The sequence below is a fragment of the Malania oleifera genome, chromosome 13 (genome assembly GCF_029873635.1).
Source record: "Malania oleifera isolate guangnan ecotype guangnan chromosome 13, ASM2987363v1, whole genome shotgun sequence".
Lineage (NCBI taxonomy): Eukaryota > Viridiplantae > Streptophyta > Magnoliopsida > Santalales > Ximeniaceae > Malania > Malania oleifera.
The window spans coordinates 24,540,545-24,564,560 of NC_080429.1; the positions used below are offsets into that span (position 1 = coordinate 24,540,545).

General features: G+C 32.3%; 1 protein-coding gene across 1 annotated transcript; it reads left to right on the forward strand.

The window, feature by feature from the left end:
• The first annotated feature begins 20,890 nt into the window (after positions 1 to 20,890).
• LOC131145542 (cytochrome P450 71A1-like) lies at positions 20,891 to 23,369 on the forward strand. Its single transcript, XM_058094685.1, has 2 exons — positions 20,891 to 21,920; positions 22,588 to 23,369. The coding sequence occupies exons 1-2, from the start codon at positions 20,913 to 20,915 to the stop codon at positions 23,194 to 23,196; spliced, it is 1,617 nt and encodes a 538-aa protein (XP_057950668.1). The 5' UTR covers positions 20,891 to 20,912; the 3' UTR covers positions 23,197 to 23,369.
• The last annotated feature ends 647 nt before the right edge of the window (positions 23,370 to 24,016 follow it).

Sequence of the window (24,016 nt, forward strand, 5' to 3'; positions counted from 1 at the left end):
TTTTCAAGATTTAATTTTTTGTTGAAGCTCGATTTAGTCTAGGGTCCCTTTTATTAAAGTTCGTATTTTTATTGGGTTTGATTATTGTTTAAGTTTTTAAGGTGTTTAACTTTTATGGAGTTCTTGGTTGCATTTAAATTGCGATTGTGGTTCAAGTTCTTGATTTGGTTAAAGATCCGGTTTTTATTGTTCGTGTTTGTGTTTGTGTGAGTTTTATTATTGTGTGTTTTAATTACGTGTTTAAAGTTATCATCGGTAGTTAACGCGTGTTTCGATGCTTGCCTTATTAGACGTAGGGTTTCCGTTCTTGCTATTTAGTTCAGTGTATGCTAGGATTAGGATTTTAATTCGAGTGTTCGTTTAATTTGTCGAAGGAAATCTCGACGAATCTTGAAAATCCCAAATCTGAACTGAGTTCAGTAAAATTTTTTATTTCAATTGGAAAAATGTAAAACATGATATTAAAACACATTCTCTGAGGAGACGATCTAGCCCTTGGGCTGAATATTACACGACATAACTCCTATATTTGGGATAGCTTCCAAACTACTCATTTTTCGAGTGAGTCACTACCCCATTTTCATCTTTCTTATTTATAAAGACCCATTTGGTTTTTATAATTGAATGTTCTTTGGGTTTAGGTACTAGTTGCCATATTTGACTCCTTTCAAACTAATTTAGTTCGTCTTGCATAGCCATAATCCAAGAATCGTCTTTTAAATCTTCTTCAATATTCTTGGGTTCATCTTGAGATAAAAATGTATAATGGTTGCATATAATTTTCAATGATGCTCTAGTGGTTACTCCTTTTGATGGTTCTCCAAGAATTTGATCTTTTGGATGACTTTTAACATATTTCCACTCTTTTGGTAGTTCTTGGTTTTCTATGGAGTTTTCATTTGAAGTTTCATCATTGTTTTCTTCTTTTATTTCAAGATTTTTTTTTTTGGTGAGATATCTTCTCTTTCATCATTCTTAATTTCTTTGACATAGTGATTTGATTCATCAAAAGCTATATGAATGGATTCAACAATAGTAAGAGTTCCTTTATTATAAACCCTATAGGCTTTACTATTTGTGGAATATCCTAAGAAGATACCTTCATCAGATTTTGCATCAAATTTACCTAAATCATCTTTAGTATTGAGAATAAAGCATTTGCATCCAAATACATGGAAGTAGGATATGTTGGGTCTTCTACTTTTCCATAGTTCATAAGGTGTTTTATCTAGACTTGATCTAATAGATACCCTATTTATAATATAACAAGTAGTATTTATAGCTTCCACCCAAAAGTACTTAGGAAAATTATTTTCATTTATCATGGTTCTTGCCATTTCTTAAAGGGTTCTATTTTTTCTTTCTGCAATTCCATTTTGTTGTGGAGTCTTAGGTGCTGAAAAGTAATGGTTTATTCCATAATCATCACAAAATTTATCAACATCTTTGTTCTTAAACTCTCTACCTTGATCACTCCTAAAGTTAGTTACATTATAGCTTTTATCATTTTGTAGTTTCTTGCATAGAGTGATTAGCATGTTACAAGCTTCATCTTTATTTGCTAAGAACAATACCCAAGTGAATCTTGAATAATCATATACAATTATAAAGGCATATTGTTTGCCTCCTAAGCTTTGGGTTCTAGTTGGACCAAATAAGTCTAGGTGCAAGAGTTCCAAGGGTCTACTAGTTGATATGTATTTCTTCTTTTTGAAACTTGTTTTGACTTGTTTTCCTTTTTTGGCATACATCACAAATCTTTTCTTTTATAAATTTTGTATTTGGTAATCCTTTTACTAATTTTTTCTTGGATAGTTTAGATAATAGGTCCATGCTTACATGTCCTAGTTTCCTATGCCAAAGCCAACTAGTTTCATTCATGACAGCCAAATAAGTTACATTTTGATTAACTAGGTTATCAAGATTTATACAATATACGTTATTCACCTTATGATATGTGAATAAGGTTTCATTATTCTTAGGATTTTGGATAATACATTTATCTTTCTTAAAAATTATTTCAAAACCTTTGTCACTTAATTGACTAATACTCAAAAGATTATGTTTTAAACCTTCTACCAACAACACATCATCAATTGTAAGAGAGGGTTCTTTACCTATTTTACCAATGCCAACAATTTTACCTTTGGCATTGTCACCGAAGGTCACGTATCCCCCATCTTTTTGTTTTAGTATGGTGAACTTGGTCCTATCTCCAGTCATGTGTCTTGAACACCCACTATCCAAGTACCACTTTTCCCTTGATGGTGTTGTCCTAAAGCACACCTACAATGAAGGATTCATTGTGTTAGTTTTTGGAACCCAAATTTTCTTGACTTTCTTTGAATTATTTCTAGTTCCGTTGTTTACTCTCCATTCACCTTGAATTTTAACATATTTACTTTTGAGTGGGCAATTAAACATCACATGTCCTTTATTCTTACACATGTAGCAAGTAGTATGTTCATGCATATTGGTTGAGGAAGTACTAGCACAGTACTTTGCTTCTTTAACAAAATATCTCATGAATAACTTCTTACTTCTTTTAATTTTTTTTCCATTGTATCCGATTCCTTCTCTATTTCCATGTAATCTTTGTTGTCCAATCATCTTTTCAAAATTTTCTTTACGTTTGGTAAAGCTATAAATGATTTTCTCTTTATCCTCTATTGTTTTCTTAAGTTCATTTATTTCTAAATCCTTCTTATTTAGATCATCTACTTGTATTTTGCCTATTTCTTGAGTCATATCTTTTATTTCCTCTTCTAACTTTTCAATACAAGAATCTTTCTCCTTTTCAATGGTTTTAGAAAATTCAAGTTGTTTTATTAGTTTTTCATTTTTCTCTTTCAAAGTTATGTTTCTTTTGGAGAATTTGATAAATCTTTTATGTAAGGGAAATAACTCGGCTTGTAGTTCTTTATAGGAGGGCATGCTATCGCAAGATTCATCACAAGACTCATTACTAGATTCTGTTGAGGAGTTGTAAGAATTTACCTCTTCATCATTTGCCATGAAGCACATATTTGCCATCTCTTGTCCACTTGACTCGTTCTCTATTTCGCTTGAGCTTGAATCATCCCAAGTAGCTTTCATGGCTTCCTTCTTCTTCTTTTTATCCTTTTTAAGTAACGGGCAGTCTGACTTGATGTGTTCTGGTTTCTTGCAATGATAACATATAGGAGGATCATTTTTACTTTTGTTTTCTTTCCTACTTATTTCCCCTTTTTCAGATTTCTTTTTACTAAACTTTCTAAGGAATTTTTTATTTCTCCTATAGAACTTGCCAAGTATTTTAGTGATGAATGCTAATTCTTCTTGGTCTAGGTCACTTGATTCACTTTCTTCTTCACTTGAACTTTTACTAGATGCTTTTAAGGCAATGGATTTCTTATGCTTAAGTTCAGGGTTTCTTTCTTTTAGTGTCATTTCATAGGTGAGTAGTGAACCTATAAGTTCATCTAGTGAGGTGGTCTTAAGATTCTTACCTTCCATAATTGCAGTGGCCTTTGGTTCCCATATGAAGGGAAGACCTTAGTATTTTCCTAATCATTTCATAGGTGGTGTAGGTCTTTCCTAAGGCACTTAAAAAATTTATTATGTGAATAAATCTAGTATACGTACTAGTGATTGTTTCATTTGAATTCATTTTGAATTCTTCATACTCACTAGTTAGCATGTCTATCCTATTGTCTCTAACATCTACCGTTCTTTCATACGTTACTTCTAACTTGTCCCAAATTTCTTTGGCCGTTTTGCAGGCCATGACTCTATTGAATTCATTGGCGTCTAACGCACAATACAAGGCATTTATGGCACTTGAATTTATTTGAAGCATTTTATAGTTTATATCGGTCATATCCTTTTTCTCTTTAGGAATTTGTTTTCCATCCACTATTTTAGTAGGAATTAGATCTCCATCCATGACTACATCCCACGCTTTCCAATTCATATGACGAAGATAGATTTGCGTTCGTTTTTTCCAAAAAGTATAGTTATGTCCACAAAAGATTGGTGGACGAGTTGAGGATTGGCCCTCTCTGAAGGGAGCTACTCCTATATGTGCCATTTGATCTTTTTTTTAGCTTCTTGTTAAGATTTACTATAACTAGGATCTGATACCAAATGAAATTAGAATAGCTTTCCCAAGAGGGGCGAGGGGGTGAATTGGATTATTTAAAAATTTAACCTCTTTTTAACTCTTTACTTGTTTTAATGCAATAATAAGAAAGTAAATTAATCTTATGATCACAACCAAATCACATCACAAAGTAGTGAAAAATTAAAAATACAATCTAACCAGCCAAAGTATGAAAATCAAACAATCATTCAAGAACTTTATGCTTTTTGGTAGCAGCCTTGTAGTTGTTTGCAAACCTTGCTTTGAATGAAATTTTTATTGCAATTCTCTTAATCAAGATTTCTGCAAATTAACCAACATACTCCCTTGTGGGTTTCCTCAAATGGTTAATTAAAACGTACTTTCTAAAACCAAAAGTCTTCTTTGACTATGGATTTTAAGCCCTGCAACCTACACTTAGCATACACAAAGATATATGGTGTAGAAAATAAAAAGAATAAGGATAAGAAGAACACCGAGATTTACGAGGTTTAGCTTATGCACAACCTACGTCCTCGCCTTTGGCAAAACACCAAAGGATTCCACTAGCTTAGTTCCTTTACTGGGCGGAACAACACCTTTACAATCACTCCTTCAAGTAGGCTAGAGCCCGCCTCTCCAAACGATTTTCCCTTGTTCAATCAACGATCCAACAAGCCTGCAATCGTCCAATAACTACAAGAGAAACATCAAGTAGATGTGTACAAAAAGTGCTCACACACAGAGTTGATTAGTACAATTCAAATCTATATACTTCAAAATTTAAATATCAAAGATGAAATACAATTCGAAGCTCAAGATTAGAATTCACCAAGTCCCCTTTCTCCAGATGAGAAATTAGTATGTAGAACTCAGGGATTGATGATCAACACTTTTATAATATCAACACTTTTAGATTGCAAGAGGTTTAACAAGTAATGACTTTGAATGCAAGAGAGCATAGAGCATATTTTTCAATTCTTGGTATGTTTTGATTTGCAAAACCATGTATTTATAGGCTTTCAAAAGTGTTTTCGTGTCACCCAAGATTACTTGGAGTATTTCCCAAGTTTTTAGAAATTTTGGGGCACAAGCAACTAATATTTAAAATTTAAAATATTTAAAAAATTTGACCATTAACAGTATTCAGATGACTAAACCTTCGAGGTCAGTCTGCCGAAGTTCCTTAAGCTTTGAAAATATTGAACTGGACACAGGGTCAGACGATTGAGGTTAGGGATCAGACTTCTAAAGTTTCGGGTTCAGATGACTGAAGTCATGGTTTAGTTTTATGAGGTGCTTTTTCCAGTTTTTGTATTTCACCAATAAATCTTTAGACGACTGAACTTAATCTTCAGACAACTAAGCTTAAACTTTAGTCTTCTGAAGTTGCAACTTCAGTCTTCTGGGCAGTAACTTCAGTCTTTTGAGTAGTATACTTTCTGGTTTTTTTATTTTCGTTTAAAAAATATGTCATTCTCTCTTTATTTGTTATTTTATAAAACATTTTTTGAGATTTTAAAATAGGTCTCTAAGTCCATATATTTCCCCTAAAGAGCTTCAAATGATATTTCAATAGATATTTAACTTTGAAGTACTTACATGCATTGTTCATCCTAAAACCTTATACTCTAAGCTTAAAATCTTCCATTTCATGGTCACTTTGAAATCCCTTGGACTTTAGCTTGAGTTGGTTTTAGTTTCCCCATGCTTTGATCAATCTAGTGTTGCTTTGAGCTTCTCTTGGATCACTTGTATCTTGATGGTCCATAATGATCCTTGTATTATTGTCAAACCTGAAACATCATTACATAACCATTCCAAGTTAGATTTTCCTTTGTTTGTTATCACCAAAACTAATTGAAAAGCCCATTTAGGCCAACAACTACTAATGGTGGCTCACTTTTAGCAGGAATTTGAGAGTGGAACTAATCTTAATCATGTCTTAAGATCACCATTTCGAATCCTAAATCACCCACACATGCACCCATGACACATACCACAATTTTGGAATGAAGGGGCCGGTTGATGCCCTTCTATTAAGAGGTTTATAATTTTTCCAAGTTCTCATGGTGCCATATAAACGTACGCACACTCATAAAGGAGCTGAGAGTAACCAGGCATCAATTTGCATGACATGTAACAACCCAAAAAATAATGATATTTAAATATTTCAAGGAATTTCCAGAACTCATCGACGAATACAGAGGTTTGTCAACGAGTGCATAAGGAAACTCGTCGATGAACGCAGGGAGTTCGTTGACAAGTGCATAAGAGAATTCGTCGATGAAGTCACGTCTTATCGACGAGAAAATACCGAGCGAGGTTTTGGAGCAGCTTGAATTTCGTCGACGAGGGAGCAATTTTTCTTGACGAAATTACTGAAAGATTCGTCAACGAAATGACGTGTCTTGTCGACGAAGGCCGCGGTATAAATAGTGAAAACTCGGATTTTTAATTTCTTATTTCCAGATTCCTCTCTCTCTCTCTACGTCCCTCTCTCACTTCTCTCTTCATTTCCGGGCCTGTTTCTCTCCGGATCGAAGATCTGAGGCTACCACGACGCTTTTGGCGAAGTTCTTTGCAAGTTTACTGGAGCTAATTGTTGGAAAAATTGGGTTGGATTTCGTCTCAATCTCAGGGTAAGACATTTTATTCAGTATTTGTCTTTCTCCCAGTTATAAGAAATGTTGTAGGTAAGAAAATACTGATGTTTTGTTCTAGGAGATTTTGTTTTCAGGATGTTGAGTTAGGAACCCTGCGGGTATAGAGTCAGAATTTTATAAGGGTTTTTCAAAATTAAGGTAAGAGAAATATGCTATGCTAAGAGTTTTCATAATGCTATCAGAGATTTCATAGGCATACGTTTATACCAATTCATTATACAATATTTACATAATATAAGTTTAAATGCTTGTATGGCCTGAGTAGATTTTCATAAGATGAAGAAATTTATATAGCTTTTATAATATATCATACTATATTGAATACACAGATATAGACATTATATACGGTTTACATAGTTTTTCCCAGTATAAGGAGTTATACAAAATATACAGATATAGATCTATATTCATAGAGATTATATAGAGAAATTACATGCATATACAACCTTTATACGAATTGTTTCATGGAACAGAATATATATATATATATATATATATATATATATATATACATGTATACAGTTTTACTAAGATCAGTATATATATCACAGCTTTATACAAAACTATATATGCAGAGTTATAGCATGTCATGTTTCCTATTACCATAACATACAGAGTATATAGACAGAGTACACAGATAGATATACAGAGGTAGCATCAAGATGCTACAGATACAGTATACAGAGATTACAGTATTTACAGTACAGAAAGATAGCGTTATGGTAATTTTGGAAACATGATGAAAACAGTAAAAGAGTATATATATATATATATATAGTATCAGATCCATGTGGAAAGATTACATACAGATACAGTACAGATATAGAATACAGAGCAAGGTACCGTTGCTATATATAGATAGAGTGCAACCACATATCTCAGATAGTGTGTGGGTACCGTCAGCCGTGCTCGGAGAGGTTGCAGCTCCCCAGTTCACTGGGTGGAGGGGCCGGTTTGATGAGGTAGTAGCCAGTCCCAAGCTTAGGAGTGGATGCAGTTTGGCCGGACTGAGGTAGTGTAGAGTATATTGACTTATCTGGAGGGCCGACCAGATGAAGTCCCGCCTACGGGCCGCACAACCCTGTCATAAGGGGTCAAATCATGATGTACAGAGTCTCAGGGATAAAGCATAGTTATGTATATGTATACATTTTTACAGTATATGATGAGTATAGTATGATATTATCAGTATGAAAAGTAGAAAATACAGATGATACAGTATATTTTAAATTGAGAAAGAAATATATGCTTGAAAGATATGCTTTACAGATTATTTATTGCATTTCAGTTCAATTGCTATTTTAAAAGTATTCTCAACTTAGTTGTCACACACTAGTAATAGCATATTCCACTTACTGAGCGTTGACTCACCCCATTACTTTAACATTTTTCAAGTGAGCCAGTTAGGCGAGCAGATCAGACTCACTGATAGAGAGTGGTTGATCACCCTGGTTATAGGGTGAGTTTTTGACAGAGTTGTGTATATTTTTGAGTAGATGATGTTGGAAGGGTATTTTTGTATGACTATGGTCTGTATACACTGGATTCTGGTATTGTATAGCATATGTTTGAATGATTGTATGAGTTATGTTCCCGTTGCTTAGGTATAGATGTAGATACACACACACACACATACACAGATATATATATATATATATATATATATATATATATATAAATAATATGAATTTTGAGGATGTTACATGACAGGTGCGTGGTAGCCCAACTCTCACTTATTTCAAGCAATGTCAATTGAGAGGTTACAAATTCAAACCCATTGGTTGCGACACATTTCACCTCGACACCTTGCTAGCTAGGTCAACATCTTCTATAGAATATACACACACATCCACGGTTGGACTTAACTGCATGCATTGTGGGAAAATAAAAAGGCTCACAAAATTCAAAGCAGAGCCAAAGGTCGCCTAAAGAGGAAGCGTTTTTGGAAGAAAAGAATGGGATGGAAAGAAAGGAAAGAGATAGTGACTAGCATTTGTTTAGATGGTCTAATTATTCAAGTTAGATCCATGAAAAAATAGGTAAAAATATGTTAATTCAAATCAAATTTGATCCGATGTGCTAAGCTGATTTACATCTACCTCGCATGTTAAATAAACGAGTTGGATATCAATTGCAAGCATTTGGTCACCCAATTATTACTCAATTTGATCCATTGTGCCAAGTGGAAGGCGAATGTTATGATATCACAAAACAAAAATAATTAATTATAAAGATTTTCATGAGTTAAAGTTAATGAGAAAGATTCATTTGTCATTTTGTTTAAGAATTAGTTTTTAGAAGTGTTATGCTTTTTTATATTTAAATTTATATGGAGATTACATTTTAATATTTGTCAATTCTAAGAATTACATTTTAGGAATGCTTAAGTTTACTATTTAAATTTTGACAGTTAGTTGTTTTACGATTAAGAGCTGCTATATTTTTTATTTAGTAAAATTTTAAAAAATCATTAAATATAAATCCAAATATAAATGCTTTAACTATTGTATAACAAGACAAAGATTATTTGCTCATTTGATAATTAGTCTAATCCGTCAACGATTACCAAATACAATCTGCTTTTAGTACTGGTCTAATTTGAACATATAAGAGGGAACGTAAATATAGCTTATCATTTGAAACCACCCAAGTATGGGTTTTATATTTTATAAATTTTGGAAAGAATATAATTCAATAAAGAAGTATTCAATTTTATTCCCTTCCGAAAAGCAAATAAATCTTACTCTTAAATGAAAATATAAAAATCTCTCATTTTAGGAGATGTTTGGTAAAATTATGTGTTATGTGCTAAACATTAAACTCAAATACGATTTTTAGAACCAATTTTGATTTGGATTTGAACTGGTTACTGAATTTAAAAGCTAAACTATTTTAACTATATGGTATTCAATATTTAAACATGCGTTATTTTCCAATTTTAACCTCCTGATCAACTTTTAAGAACATAAATATTTAATTCTTTTAAAGTTTTGAATTTAATATAAATATTATTTTCTTGTCATATATTTGATTAACAATTGCAGGTAATAATACTTACAAGATGTTGACTTTTTGAGTCCAATTCCGTTTTGATTATGACAAACTACTTGTATGTCATGTGTGCACTTAGTGTTTGAACAGATTGATGATTCAGCACACACATGAGGTAAAAGAGGAATGGAAGCCCAAAAGACTCAAAGAACATATTGTCCGACATATTCCATGACAAATCAGATGAGCAAAGAAGAAAAAGACTTATACATTATTTGATGTGTAATTGCATTTAGTTTATATTTGGTATGTAGTAATGCATGCTCCATATGATATGATGCTAAGCTCATAATGACCATATACTGACCTTAGGGAACCCAAATTTGCATGAAAAACCCTTCACTTAGAATGTCATACTCATAGACATAGGGTTGAAAATTCTAAGGTCAAAATCAGGGCAAAAACATAGGTTCTTACTGACCTCGATCGACCGATCAAAGCACGTTATAATCAGCTCGGTCGACCGACCATACTGTTGGTCAGAAGTCAAAATTGTACAAAGCTCAGTCGACCGACTTGTTTTCAATTAAGTTTCCTCAGTCGACCAAACATCATAAAATGTGCATCTCACTTTAAGGCCAATCGATCGGTGCATTCACCAGTCAATCGACTTAAGTTATCTGGCCATATTCAGAGGCTTAGTCGACTGCCCATAGAAGAATAAAAAAAATCCTCAGTCCACCAGTCTTTAAGGCTCAACCAACCGACTCTTTTGGCCAGCTGACTAAACTCATAAAGGGCTGGAAATCGCTCGAGCTCAGTCGACCGACCCTCTCGGGTTTGACCATTTTTTCCACCGCTAAACGTATTTAATTTTTAATTAAATAATTTTAAAAATACCCTCCGCGTCCCTTAATGATTGGATTTTTGGAAAATCTATAAATAGCCCTTAACTTCAATTAACGACTTTTAATTAGCTAAAAACTTTCTCAAATACTCAGGGCATTTTAAGTCAAAATCAAAAGCTTCACTCCATCCTTTCATTACAAATATTTTTTGGAGTGCATCAAATAGAGTTTTCTTCCTACACTTTGTTTTGAAAATATTCATTGGAGAAAACATTTTTCTTTGAGCTTAGAAATTTTAAAGGAGCTGGTTATTGCATATCTTTATTGTTTACTCATCCTTTAAAAAACATGATCGAGTTTATTTTCACTCTTCTATTCTTTATCTCATGTTTTACAAAATCTTTTTGGGCTTGATTTTAAAAGGCTTAAGCACATTGTAGACACCCCAATTTTAACTAGAAAACCTTGCGTACTAAAAAGTTGACCTTGTATTCCCGGGAATGGAAGGATCCGATTGAAGTCCTGTTTTACTTCAAATGTGAGTCTTGGTTATTTTAAAAATTAAGGTCGTTTAATTTTAAAAGGTGGCCCAGTTATTTTAAACTGAGTCTTGGTATTTTTAAATTGAGTCATTTTGATTTTTAAAATGAGTCCCAATTATTTTTATATAATTTTTTTAAATCAAGTCTTTTAATTTTTAAAAATTGAGTTTTTTACATATTAAATTTTAATTCTTTCAATTAAGTATTTTATTGAATCCCTAAAAATCGAGTCCTTTTTTTTTTTTTTTTTTTGAGTCGTTTTTATTTTAACTTGAGTTCGGGTCCTCTTTTCCAGGAATTTAAGTTCACATTTTTACCATGCTTTTCCTTTATTTTTGGAGGAAGAAAATGATAAAAAAATATTTTTTTTGCATGGGCCATGTAGCCCATGTAAGTTAAATACAAGGGCTGCCGCATACCACATGGATTAGGGCTTCTCTTAGGATTTTTGGGTATTTGTGGTTTATAAAAACAAAGCCAAAGGAAGCAAAGAGAAGAGGTGGGAATACAGAGGCCAAACACAGCAAGGGGACACGGCCATAGGAAGAGGAAAAAGAAGAGGAAGAAGAAGAAGAAGAAGAAGAAGAGGAGCAGCAGCAACACAACATCATCGGCGCCTGCGCAATTAATTTGATGAAGCCAATCGAATAGTGGGTTTTTATCCGATCGAATTGAAATTTTATCAGGCTGTTCCTGACTCACTAATTTTAATTTTCACCAATTCAATTTTTATTTAGAGCTTTGAAGCTTTGAGTTTTATTTCTTGGACAGTCAACTTACCGCAGCAGCAGGAGGTTCGCCGGTGCTGCGTGGTCAACTTGATGAAGCCAATTGAACAACTATTCCTTATCAGATAAAATATAAATTTTACCATGTAGTTTCTGACTTACTAATTTTACTTTTCATCATTTGGATTTTTATTTAGAGCTTTGAAGCTTCTATTTTTATTTCTTGGACAGCCAACTTACTGTAGCAGTAGCAGGTTCATCGATGCTACGCAGTTGACTTGATGAAGCCAATTGAACAACGATTCCTTATCCGATGGAACTAAAATTTTTCCAAATTGTTTCTAGCCCTTTTTTCTTAATTTTTTCCAATCGGATTAATTTTTTGAGTGTTACAATTTTATTTTTTTTTCTTGGACAGCCGACTCACACAGCAGTGGCAGGTTCACCAGCTCCTGCACAGTCCGCGTGATGTAAATGATCCGATGGTAATTACTCGTCCGATGAAGCTCAAATTTTTGCAGGTGTTATGCTTACATGTCTTTTATCAGGATTTTTTTTTTCTTTGTGGTGGTAAGTATTTTATTGCTTAATATTTAACTATGGTAATTTTTGTTGTGTTTATTTAAGTACGTAATATTCAAGTTGTATATTTAATATTTAGGGTTATTAGAATATTAATATTCGCATTATAAGGTTTATATTGTTGATGTGTATAATTTAATGTTTAATATGTATTTTTAGGATGTGGTTGTTATTCGTTGTATTTATTTTGGTAGTATTCATATTGTAAAATCTTATTACGGTGGTATTTATTAAAATGTTAGTATTCATATTGTAAAGTTTATATCGTTTTTAATGTTTAATATGTATTCTTAGGGTTTTTTTGTTATTATGTTGTGTTTATTATGTGTAAGATTTTTATTATCGTGGTCTTGATTCAAATGTGTATTATTCATATAGTTTTTATTATCATATCACGTGTAAGATTGTTTTCATACTTTATTATTATATTTAACATATAAAAAATATAGAATGGTATATCGATTTTTGTTTTGATTTATTACCACAATTTCGTATTTGGTCACCATATTGATGGTCTACGTATTAGGAATAGTTTGGATTCGTTTCCATAATTTCACTACCTTCTTGCCATTGTATAATTACCTGCTAATCTTAAGTTTACCTAGTTTCCATAATTTGAGTAATAGATTGCTTCTTTAGTTTTAGTAATTTTGTTTCTATATGTATTATGTACATCATTGATTGTGTGTTCATATTAAGGTAAATATCATATTATTAAAATATGTATATTATCTTTATTATCATTTAACAATGCTATTATTATTATTATTATTATTATTATTATTATTATTATTATTATTATTATTATTATTATTATTTATTATCACTATTAATATTATTACTAGTATTATTATTATCATCATCATTATTATGTTTATTATTATTATATTTATTATTATTATTATTATTATTATTATTATTATTATTATTATTATTATCGCCATTATTATTGTTATTATTGTCATTATTATTTATTATCGTTATTATTGTATTTAGTATTACTATCATTATTATTATTGTATATTATTATTAGCGTTACCATTATCATTATTAATATTATTATCGTATTTTTTTTCATTATTATTATTATTATTATTACTCTCATTATTCTATTTTCAAGTATGCATATATTCAATTGTGGTATTTTTAGTATATATATTAACTTGTTATTATTTTATTACTCTGATTATTTTCGATTTTCATCCCTATGATTTAAAAAAAGGGTATGAGCTTTTGGACTTCACGTACCTTAGTTATGAGGAAATATATATATATATATATATATCATATATATTTTTGTATGATTTATTTCTTTACATGTGTATTTCAAAAATTCACTAAAAGAGAATAATTTTAAAGAGTTCTTAAATTTAATTGGCGGGATAATTTCATAATTAATTAGGTACCGTTCGTAAGAACGGACGCATAGGGAGTGTTCGTACCTTCCCCTCGCGTAACCGAACTCCCAATCCCGATTTTGGTAACGCATACTAATTCTACCCTTAATTCGGTAGTAATCAAGTGTTTTAACCACACTAAAAGGTTAGTGGCGACTCCATTCCTGTTTTTCCCAAAAATTTAAACCACAATTTTTATTTCGCCATCCCGGGGCACACGCGCACCGGGATGTCATGACACACATATTTACACTCATATATATGATGCTTGAAAAGTCTTATTGCATTTGAGCTTTCATATATACATATTTTGTTTACAAAAATCATTTGAAAGCAAACCCTAAGTTCTGCTACACTTTTATTGAAAAATAATTTTTGGAGAAATATTCATCAGAGTTTAATCTTTGAAGTTTTTATCATATATACCTTATTCAATGATTATGAAAAATTGTTTTCAGAAAATAGCCCCTTACTCACTTGAACTTTAATTCATATCTTGTGTGAGTGCTTTTTTGAGCTTTATTGCGTACATCCCTGTTTATTTGTGGAAGCATTTTATTATGTACAAAAATTGTTTTCTATATTGATTCGGCTGAGCCCGCAAATTGAGTTGGGGAGTCTCTGCCTAGTAAGGGAGACCATATTAATAGAGCATAAACAAGGCATGATGAGGAAACTTCTGCACAACAACATCCTCACGATCAGCAGCATCCTCATAATCAACAACAATTTGTGGAAATAATTTTGGATGACACGGTTGACTTGAGTACAACTCATTCATAGCCAAGATTTAATCTGACCCGATCACTGTGTGAAGATCCTTGCCTAAAATCAAGGCAATATAGTCAAACTGTCCTTTTATACTTCAACATCTTCAATCAAATCCTGTCATGAATTATAGTCCACGATATTATCTCCCCTTCCTCTTCTGCACAAGGTCTTTCAGCCATTGTATAATTACTTTAAATACAGATTGTACCCTCTCTTTGTTGCTCACGTTGTGAAAGAAATATAATATTCACATCTTCAATTCTAAATTTATTTTTGGTATCAGAGCTAGTGTGAGCAACGAGTTTTTTTTTCAATGGCCTCTCTTCCTCACAATGTTGGCAATTTCATCACTCTCAAGCTAAAACAAGACAACTACGCTCTTTGGCGTGAGGAAGCTCTGGATCTTTCTGAAAGCCAAGACATGGTTGGTCATCTCACTGGAGAAACAATCAAACCAAACATGTCCTCCACATCAACCACAGACAAGCCTGCAGACAAGACTGCGGATGAGATCATCACGTGGCGGAAATCAGACCGGCTTCTTCGTGGATGGCTCATTAGCATACTTGCTGAAGAAGCACTTGTCCTTCTTATTGGCCTGGAAATTGCAAAATTTGTTTGAGATGCTCTCAAGTAATCATATGTGCAAGACTCACAAGAAAGAGAGTTCACTCTTCGTCAGCAACCTATGCAAAAATATGACAACACAATCATTAGCGAGCATGTTCGTAATTTCAAGGGCATCTGCGACAATTTAGCAGCCATAGGAAGCCATGTAACTGAAAAAGCTAAAATATTTTCTCTTCTCACAAGTTTAGGACCAAAGTATGAGTCCTTTACCACAACTATGTTAACGCTGCCATGTCCAAACTATACCGAATTGGTGTCCCTGCTGCAAGGGTATGAACAGCGTCAAAATTGGTTCACCACCAATACTTCAATTCACCAATTGGCCTTTTATGACTTGGTGTTAGGTCCAAATGACTTGGGATTTTGGGTAGGATCCAGGTCAACAGTGTAACGCCCCGAACCCTTAATCCCGGGTCCGGTGCGTTATACGTGATAAAATTTTGATAATCCATAAATTAATGTATACACAGCGGAAAACATAAACATATTCTCTATAAATATAATACCAAAGTTTACTATTTCTATCTATAAAACATATTATCCATTCATCCACTTGTATTCACAAATCTACATACCTCCAAAAACTTAATCCACAAAACCAGTATTCACAATCATTCATTTCTCAACAGACTTAAAACATAAAAGCATAAACTTAAACTTTATATAACCCAAAGGTATTATCAAATATACATTTTCTCTTTGTAATCCTAAAAAATGCTATAAACCCTCGAGCTCTCTAAGTCCGACCATGAGGATGTCCTTAAAAAGAAATATTCATATTCGGGTTAGACACATCTCAGTAAGGGAAGAAACAATATATTAAAAACAGTGTGGGGCTAACATGAGATTATAAATATCATTTTTAATAACATTTGCAAAACGTTATCATAAACACTGAAATCATTCTCTGAACCTAATCAAACACATGCAAAATATTTAACCCCACGAGATTACCCAAAGATAGGGGTGATTACGCGCCCATACAAGTAGCACTCCTTTGCTTTGATACATTTGGCAACCCGAAGGTCTCTGTTGAAGCATACTGGGGCACTCACCTTACTCAATAAGCCCTCAAGTATTAAACTGACCTCGTACTCACGCAGTTCAAACAAAGGTTTACTAGCATAGGCCCCAAGGATAGGAAAATCTACACGCCCATACAAGTAGGTTTCCTCTGCCCTAATACGTTATGCAGCTACTGCCATATATGAAGTTACTAACGAACTCACCTTTCTCAGCAAGCCCTTAGACGAAGAGTACGTCTCGCCTAATCATAATATGTTCTATTAGCATAAATACTTCTAATATCATAATACTTTGTTCTTTCTGTCATTATTCGATCATTCACATCAGTTCATGTTCTTAACTTAAACATTACAGTACATTTCACTTTAAGTGACTCTTTCTCATTTACATCGTTCACATTTCACATTTCATTCTATTGTCATTTCAATCCATTTTCATTTCATTCATTCGTATTACAGCTGCTCTTTAGCCGTCATCAGTTAGTCCACATAGAAATGAGTTAGAATCTGCTAACACAGCTCCGTTTAGCTGTCATCAGTTAGTCTACATAGAAATGCACTAGAATCTACTAACACAGCTCCTTTTAGTTGTCATCAGTTAGTCTACATAAAAATACACTAGAATCTGCTAACACGGCTTTCAGCTATCATACATTTGCATGGTTGCATTAACATACATAAGCAACATAGTTCATTTCATATTTTATTTTCAATGCATTACTTACTTAGCCTACATCTCAAACATACAACATACATTTACACAAAACTTACATTTACTCATGTTACACAATTTAGTAAAAAAATTTATACATATTCCTTGTAAAATAAGTCAACCCACATTTAACATTTAAATACTGAAAATATATTTACCATTTCTTACATAATTTCCCAAAAAATACTTTTCACTTTCATCAATTCATTTCCACATATACATAGCTAAATAAATGGTCTTAAACTCAGAAAACATAATTTACATGGTTAACATTTTTAAACTCATCCCAAAAACATATACATAAGTATAACATAATTCATTATTTTTATTTCACAAAACCTGATTTAATATATAATTTCCCCTTACTAGATTTCTGCACTACGTCGGTAGGATCCCCGAACCGATACCCACAGCGATCACTTGGATCCTAAATCAAAAACCCTAGTTTAATTGAATAAACCCCTAACTAACTCAAATCTTAGGAAAAATACTTATTTAGGCTCCAAATAACGATATTCATTAAGAAAATTCCTAAAATAATTCACTTACCCTAATTTTGGGATGTTTCCCAAACTTTTCAAACCAATGATCAGCTCCTACAGCCTTGCAAAGAATGATCCTACGAGTCTCGTGGTGGTTCCGGGTCGTCAAACCGGGTCAAATCCAGCCCGAAATCGAAGAGAGAAGGTTGGAGATCCGTTTTTTAAAGAGAGAGAAAGAGTGAAATTCTGAACGAGTGGGTTTGTCAACGAACTACTGAAGAGATTTTGTCGACGAGAAGATACATTCGTCAACGAAATTCAGAGTGCAATTACTCTCTTGGGATTCCTTCGTCGATGAGGAACGAGAGTTCGCCCACAATCTCTAGAAAGACACTCGTCGACGAAGACAGAACATTCGTCAATGAGGCCTGCTATTCCTTCCTCTAAAATCTTTCCTTTTTCCTTATTATCCGTTAATCCATTTCATTTATTATACTTCCTAATTATTTTAAATAATTTAAATTTTCGGGTCATTACATACAGTACTCGGGTCTGGATATTCTAAACTAGGGTAAAAAACATGAATTTATTTGAAATTTTCTGGAAAAAATCTGAATCGTTGTCTTGTCTAAATTTAAACTCCAATTATTAAATCCTAAGTTCAAAATTCAGTATTTGTCAAATATTGGAATAAAACCAATGACAAATTTAATCAACGTTTACCTCTGTCCCTAAATTCTGACTTTTGCAGCCGCTTCTTCATTTGCGTAAGCCATTTTGAATTCCCTTTTGATGCACTTGCCCTTAGAATCACATGCCCTTCAACCTTTCTGCTACCAACTTTTAACTCTTCTTGCTCCTCACAATTGTTAATAAACAATTTACTCCTCGTGTCAACTTTTGTGTGTTTGTCCGTCCCGTCCTACTCTCATAAGCACATTATTTATAGGCTTGGGGGATCACTCAGTTTAACAATTATTAGATCAAGTAACACCTTATTTGATCAATTAAATTTAATTTAAATTAACTCACATGTTTTAATTTGCAATTCTCACATGTCTAGTGGCATATCTTTCTTTTGTGCTTGCAAATTTGAAGCTAAAGATGTTGGCCCACCTTTTTTATTTCATTTTTTCCTTTTCTATTTTTTGTTTCAATGTAAAAATTCCCTTTTCATTTGTAAGCAAATACATCAACATATTGTTGTCTCTTATATTCAACGATCAAATGATCATTATCCACGAGCAACAGTCTGGTTGCCTTAGTAATTTGCTACCACATGGTTACAATCACATCAATTCAAAAATGATACTTTATTACTTGTTAATATCACAAAATAGTTTTAAAATTTTTTATTATTTTTATTTTTATGCAAGTATTATAAAATCAAAAAATCAACTCACTTTTTTATTTTATTTTTTAAAAAAGTAAAAAAATAAAAAATATTTTCTCACAAGTCCAAATTAAACCAAGGTTGCGTCTCCGTTGCCCCAAAATTAGGCATGTTGGGTTGAAAATTAGGCAAAAGCTAGCCCTTGGAATTGGCAAATGCAAGTAAAATATTATCTACTCAAATACCTAACTCCTCGGCGGAGTCAACAGAGTTTGTCGTCCCATGCCTTCGCATCTTTTTTTTTTTTTTTGATCAAATGGTAAAAGTATATATTGATCAAAGTACGCATGTACAAATACTCTGGGCATACCCAGGCCAATCAAACAAGGTATTACACCAAATCAAAAATACATCCAAAAGCCAGGGCATACCCAGGATCCAAAGAGAATCAGCCAATCTCAATATATTCAAGTCTAGGTATCCTTAGAAGAAATCATACTATTTCTTCCTTACATAACCGAGACAAGACAATTTTTAATAATTGAATTATATATTGACTAGAAACATATCATATTTGTTAAAAACTGCCGGGTGTGTCTTTGAATTACCTGGCATCTTTGCTCCACTCCTTTTTTGCAACGCAGAGTAATTGGCCGTCGCCCGTCAAGCATCAGTGACGAGTGACTGATAATTTTAAACTAAAGACATCCACATATTGTTGCCTCTTATATTCAACGATAAGGTGGTCATTTTCAACCGGCAAGAGGTATTCTGATTGCCTTGGTAATTTGCTATCACATCATTACAGCCACACCAATTCAAAAATGATGGCTTCTTAAATTCCAAGCATTTGGTATCGTAAAAAATTATATAAAAAAAATTAAAAATCAACCTAACTAATATTTTTAAAATTAAAATAAATTAAAATTTTGATTAAAAAAATGCTCCTTTTAGTCCTTGAATAAAATTATAATTAAAAATTATATGATTAAAATAATAAAAGTACGAATGGTATAAACTAAAAATATTATAATAAGAAAGAAATATATTATAAGTATTATACTTAATTATTATATTTTAAAATTTACTTCCGAATAAAAATCTTGTTGTATGTAGATGCCGATTGAAAAACAGTAAAAACATTTTGTAAATGACCTTTCTTATTATTTTTAAAATATTTTATTGACACGTTTGTTTTAATTACAACTTCAATTCATACGATCATTTTATTATAATTTTTAAATAAAAATATGTGTAAAACGAATTAAATAATTCAAAAAGGTTTGTTTTGGACGCAAATATATTATGCCAATAGGTTATCAAAATACTTGAAAATAGGAAATAGAAATAAAAAAATTGATAATGATAGAAAACATATTTTACGGTCTATTTCTTCACTTTACAAAAATGAAAATAAAAAAAAAGCAATGACATAAATGGATCCTAAGATTACAGCCATGCTAGTTAGTATTATACTATTATATTTGAAATTGTCGGAATTATTATTTTGTTTAAAAGGTTCAATTATTTTTGGTGCACATTGGGTTAATCCATCTTTTAATCTCACATCTCTTCTCTTGTATGTTTTGAATTTGAAAAATGGATTTCAAATTCCAGCCATCAAAATGATTCCAAAAGAAATTTTAAAAGTCGATTCGACAAAATATGTATTAGCTATTTAAATAAATTTAATTCTAAATATTCATATGTATTAATATCTAACCCAATATTTGATAAGAACAAAAAATGAAATTAGTTTTTATAGTTTTACATATTCGCTATATATGACATTTTATTTAATTCCATTGTATCAAATAAGATATAATCTAGTATTTGGTACACTAAAATAGAATAGATTAAAAATAAAATAAAATAAAAATTAACAATATAAATATATCAATTAAATAATAAAAACCAATTCTAATTTATTTTATTTTACTCTTATATATCAAAACAAATCGTTTGCAAGCACCCACTACACTATTAATGGGCTGTCATATTCATATTTTGGGTGGTAGGACCAAACATGTCTTTTATCTCTTCCTATAAATTGACCTACATGGCAATAAGGAGAGACCAATGGAAGGCCCAACTTGGAGATTGGCTATGGAATTGCATAACCTACAAGCCATCATCTTCCACCCCTTTTCCCTATTCTTCTCATTTCTCCCCTTCTCTCTCTACAAATGGCTCCTCTTCTCCCTTTTCTTTTCCCTTCTCTTCTTTCTCTGCAAATGGCTCTTCTTCTCCATTGGAGCGCCTAAAAAAAACCTCCCACCCTCACCTCCAAAGCTCCCAATCATAGGAAACCTCCATCAACTCGGTCTGAACACACATCGTACTTTCCATGCCATGGCCCAACGTTATGGCCCGCTCATGCTACTTCACCTTGGTAGGTCACCGACCCTTGTGGTCTCATCTGCGAATACAGCTCGTGAGATTATGAAAGTCCATGACACTGTCTTCGCCGATCGAGCCAAATTGAGCATTATGCAAAGAATTTTATATAATCAAAAGAATGTTTCCATCTCGCCATATGGGCCATATTGGCGACAAATGAAGAGTATATGCATAACACAACTTCTGAGCTCAGTTAGAGTCCGATCATTTAGAGACATCAGGGAAGAAGAGACGACTCTACTCATGAAAAAAATTGAAGAATATTCTTATGCTACGTTTGACAAGACAAAGTTAAAATCTTCGTACTCCCAAACACAACACAATCATATATTAGGTTCGATGAATTTAAGTGAACTTTTTACTTCACTTAGTAATGGAGTTATTTGTAGGGTTGCTTTTGGGAGAAAGTATGAAGAACAAGGTGGGAGAAGGTCTAGGGACCAAGTAGAAGAGATGGGCGCTCTTTTCACTACTTTTAATATGAGTGATTTCATTCCATGGCTTGGCTGGGTGAATTATGTTAATGGTTTGAATCGAAGAGTTGAGAAGTTGTTCAGAGAGGTTGATGTTTTCCTTGATCAGATAATTGATGATCATATGGTTCGGGGAAGTAAAGAGAAAGTAGACTTTGTGGATATTTTGCTTGAGATTCAAAAGAATAGCCCAGATTGTGAAGATTTCATGAGACGGGAAAACATCAAAGCTATAATCCTTGTAAGGATACTTCACTTTTATATCTCTTAACTTTACTTTTATATTTATTTATTTATTGTTAATTGTGATTATCTTGTTAATCTATCTAAGAGAAACTAAAAAAATAAAAAAACAAAACATAATCTAAGAAAACCTAAAAAATAAAATAAAACATAGTCAAATACCTATTTTAATCCCATATAAATTGTTTGGCATCATTGTCAAAAATTACGAAACATGAAGAAGCATGAATGAAAGCTATAAATTAGAATAAAAAACTAGATTAAAACTAGTAACATATTTGATTAATATTATCAAAATTAAAACAAATTAAAACCCTCCATTGTAGTGCAAATTCATTTTTGTCCTTTAATCATAAAAATTATAAATATGATTAGAATAATAAAATTTTGCAAAATATTAGAAATTAAAATATATTATAGTGAAAATAAATTTAATTATAAATATTTTACTTAGAATAATCTTTTCAAAGCCAACTTTTAGTTCTCCAAGAATAATCTTATTTTATAGGAAAGCTAAACCTTAGTTCTCCAAGAAAAGTCGTTAAGCTTACGAAGTCCAAATGCTTAATGATAAAACTTAATCTTAAGTTTGCTTAAATATTTAAATGGAACACTTATTTAATAATTTCTAATCACAATCTATATGACATGCATCAATGTTGTAGGATATGTTTACTGCTGGAACAGATACCTCTTCTGCGGTTCTGGAATGGGCTATGACAGAGCTACTGCGACACCCACAAGCCATGGAAAAAGTACAAGAAGAAGTTAGAAGGATTGATCAAGGTAAATCACTAGTAACCGAGGATGATATACAAGAAATGCACTACCTGAAAGCAGTAATCAAAGAGACCATGAGACTACATCCTCCACTTCCATTGCTTGTTCCACGAGAATCCATTGAAGATGTCAAAGTACAAGAGTATGACATTTTGGCGAAGACGAGAGTATTTATCAATGCTTGGGCAATTGGGAGGGATCCCGAATCTTGGGAAGAAGCTGAGGAGTTTAGGCCAGAGAGATTCTTGAACAATCTTATCGACTTTAAGGGACATGATTTTCAGCTTATTCCATTTGGAGCTGGAAGACGGGGGTGCCCTGGAATTACGTTTGCCATTACCATTATTGAGCTTGTGTTAGCTAATATTTTGCGCAAGTTTGATTGGATGGTACCTGAAAAATTAGGGAAGGAAGGTTTAGACATAACTGAATCTTCTGGAATGAGCACTCATCGACAATTTCCCCTCATTGTTTCTGTAAGGCGTCAATGGTAGTAGGTTGTGAATCTTTTGTTTCCTCTTCATATTTCTAGCACTGTTGTTTGAGAGGAAGATATTTTATGTTGGAAGTTTCATATAATTCAAACCTTGAAAATAGATGTTGGGGATGGGCTATCCCACTGTGTAAAAAAATAAGTATGAAATGAAATAATCTAATTAATTCTGTAGCTGAAGTAGTCTTGATTGTAGTAGCCTTCTTATTCTAATAGCATACTACCAAAGTAAAAACCAATATTTCTATTACATATGATTTACTTACAAAATGGAGTAGAGTTTGAATAGAGTAGAAATTGTATAAGAAAATACTAGTTTAAAAAAAATGTCCCACATGAAAGATTTTATATTATTCCATCCATCTTAGAACAAAAAGGGACTTCACATTTTTGTTGTGAAATTTGAGAATAGTCATTTCTCATACATTGATTGACCTTTTTGCATTGTCATTTTACTTATACTAAAAATATTTTCTTTTGTAAGTTATATCATCCTCGTATTATAAGTTAAGATCATTTAATTTCCAATTTATTTCATTTTAATTATGAATCCAACATAATTTTGGAGATTGGAAATTATGCAAGTTTTTTTGGTAGTTTGTTTCAATTAAAATTTGCCCAAACAAAAGAGATCCTCAAAAACCCAAATACAAAAAATACATTAAAAATTTTCAAGACTCTATTATATGTTCACGGAAAATATTAGGCCAATGCAAACTATCATGTCACCCATACTCCAATTGTCACAACGTCTTGGAGGGTTGACACTGAGAAATTGTAGAGATTTTAATCTCAAACCGCTTCAACCAAGTGGCAAACTC

Excerpts from the sequence above, each read along its gene's own strand:
- LOC131145542 (XM_058094685.1), top strand. The coding sequence starts at position 20,913 with ATGGAATTGCATAACCTACAAGCCATCATCTTCCACCCCTTTTCCCTA. Across the intron at positions 21,921-22,587 it reads ACATCAAAGCTATAATCCTT|GATATGTTTACTGCTGGAAC; the intron begins GTAAGGATACTT and ends TCAATGTTGTAG.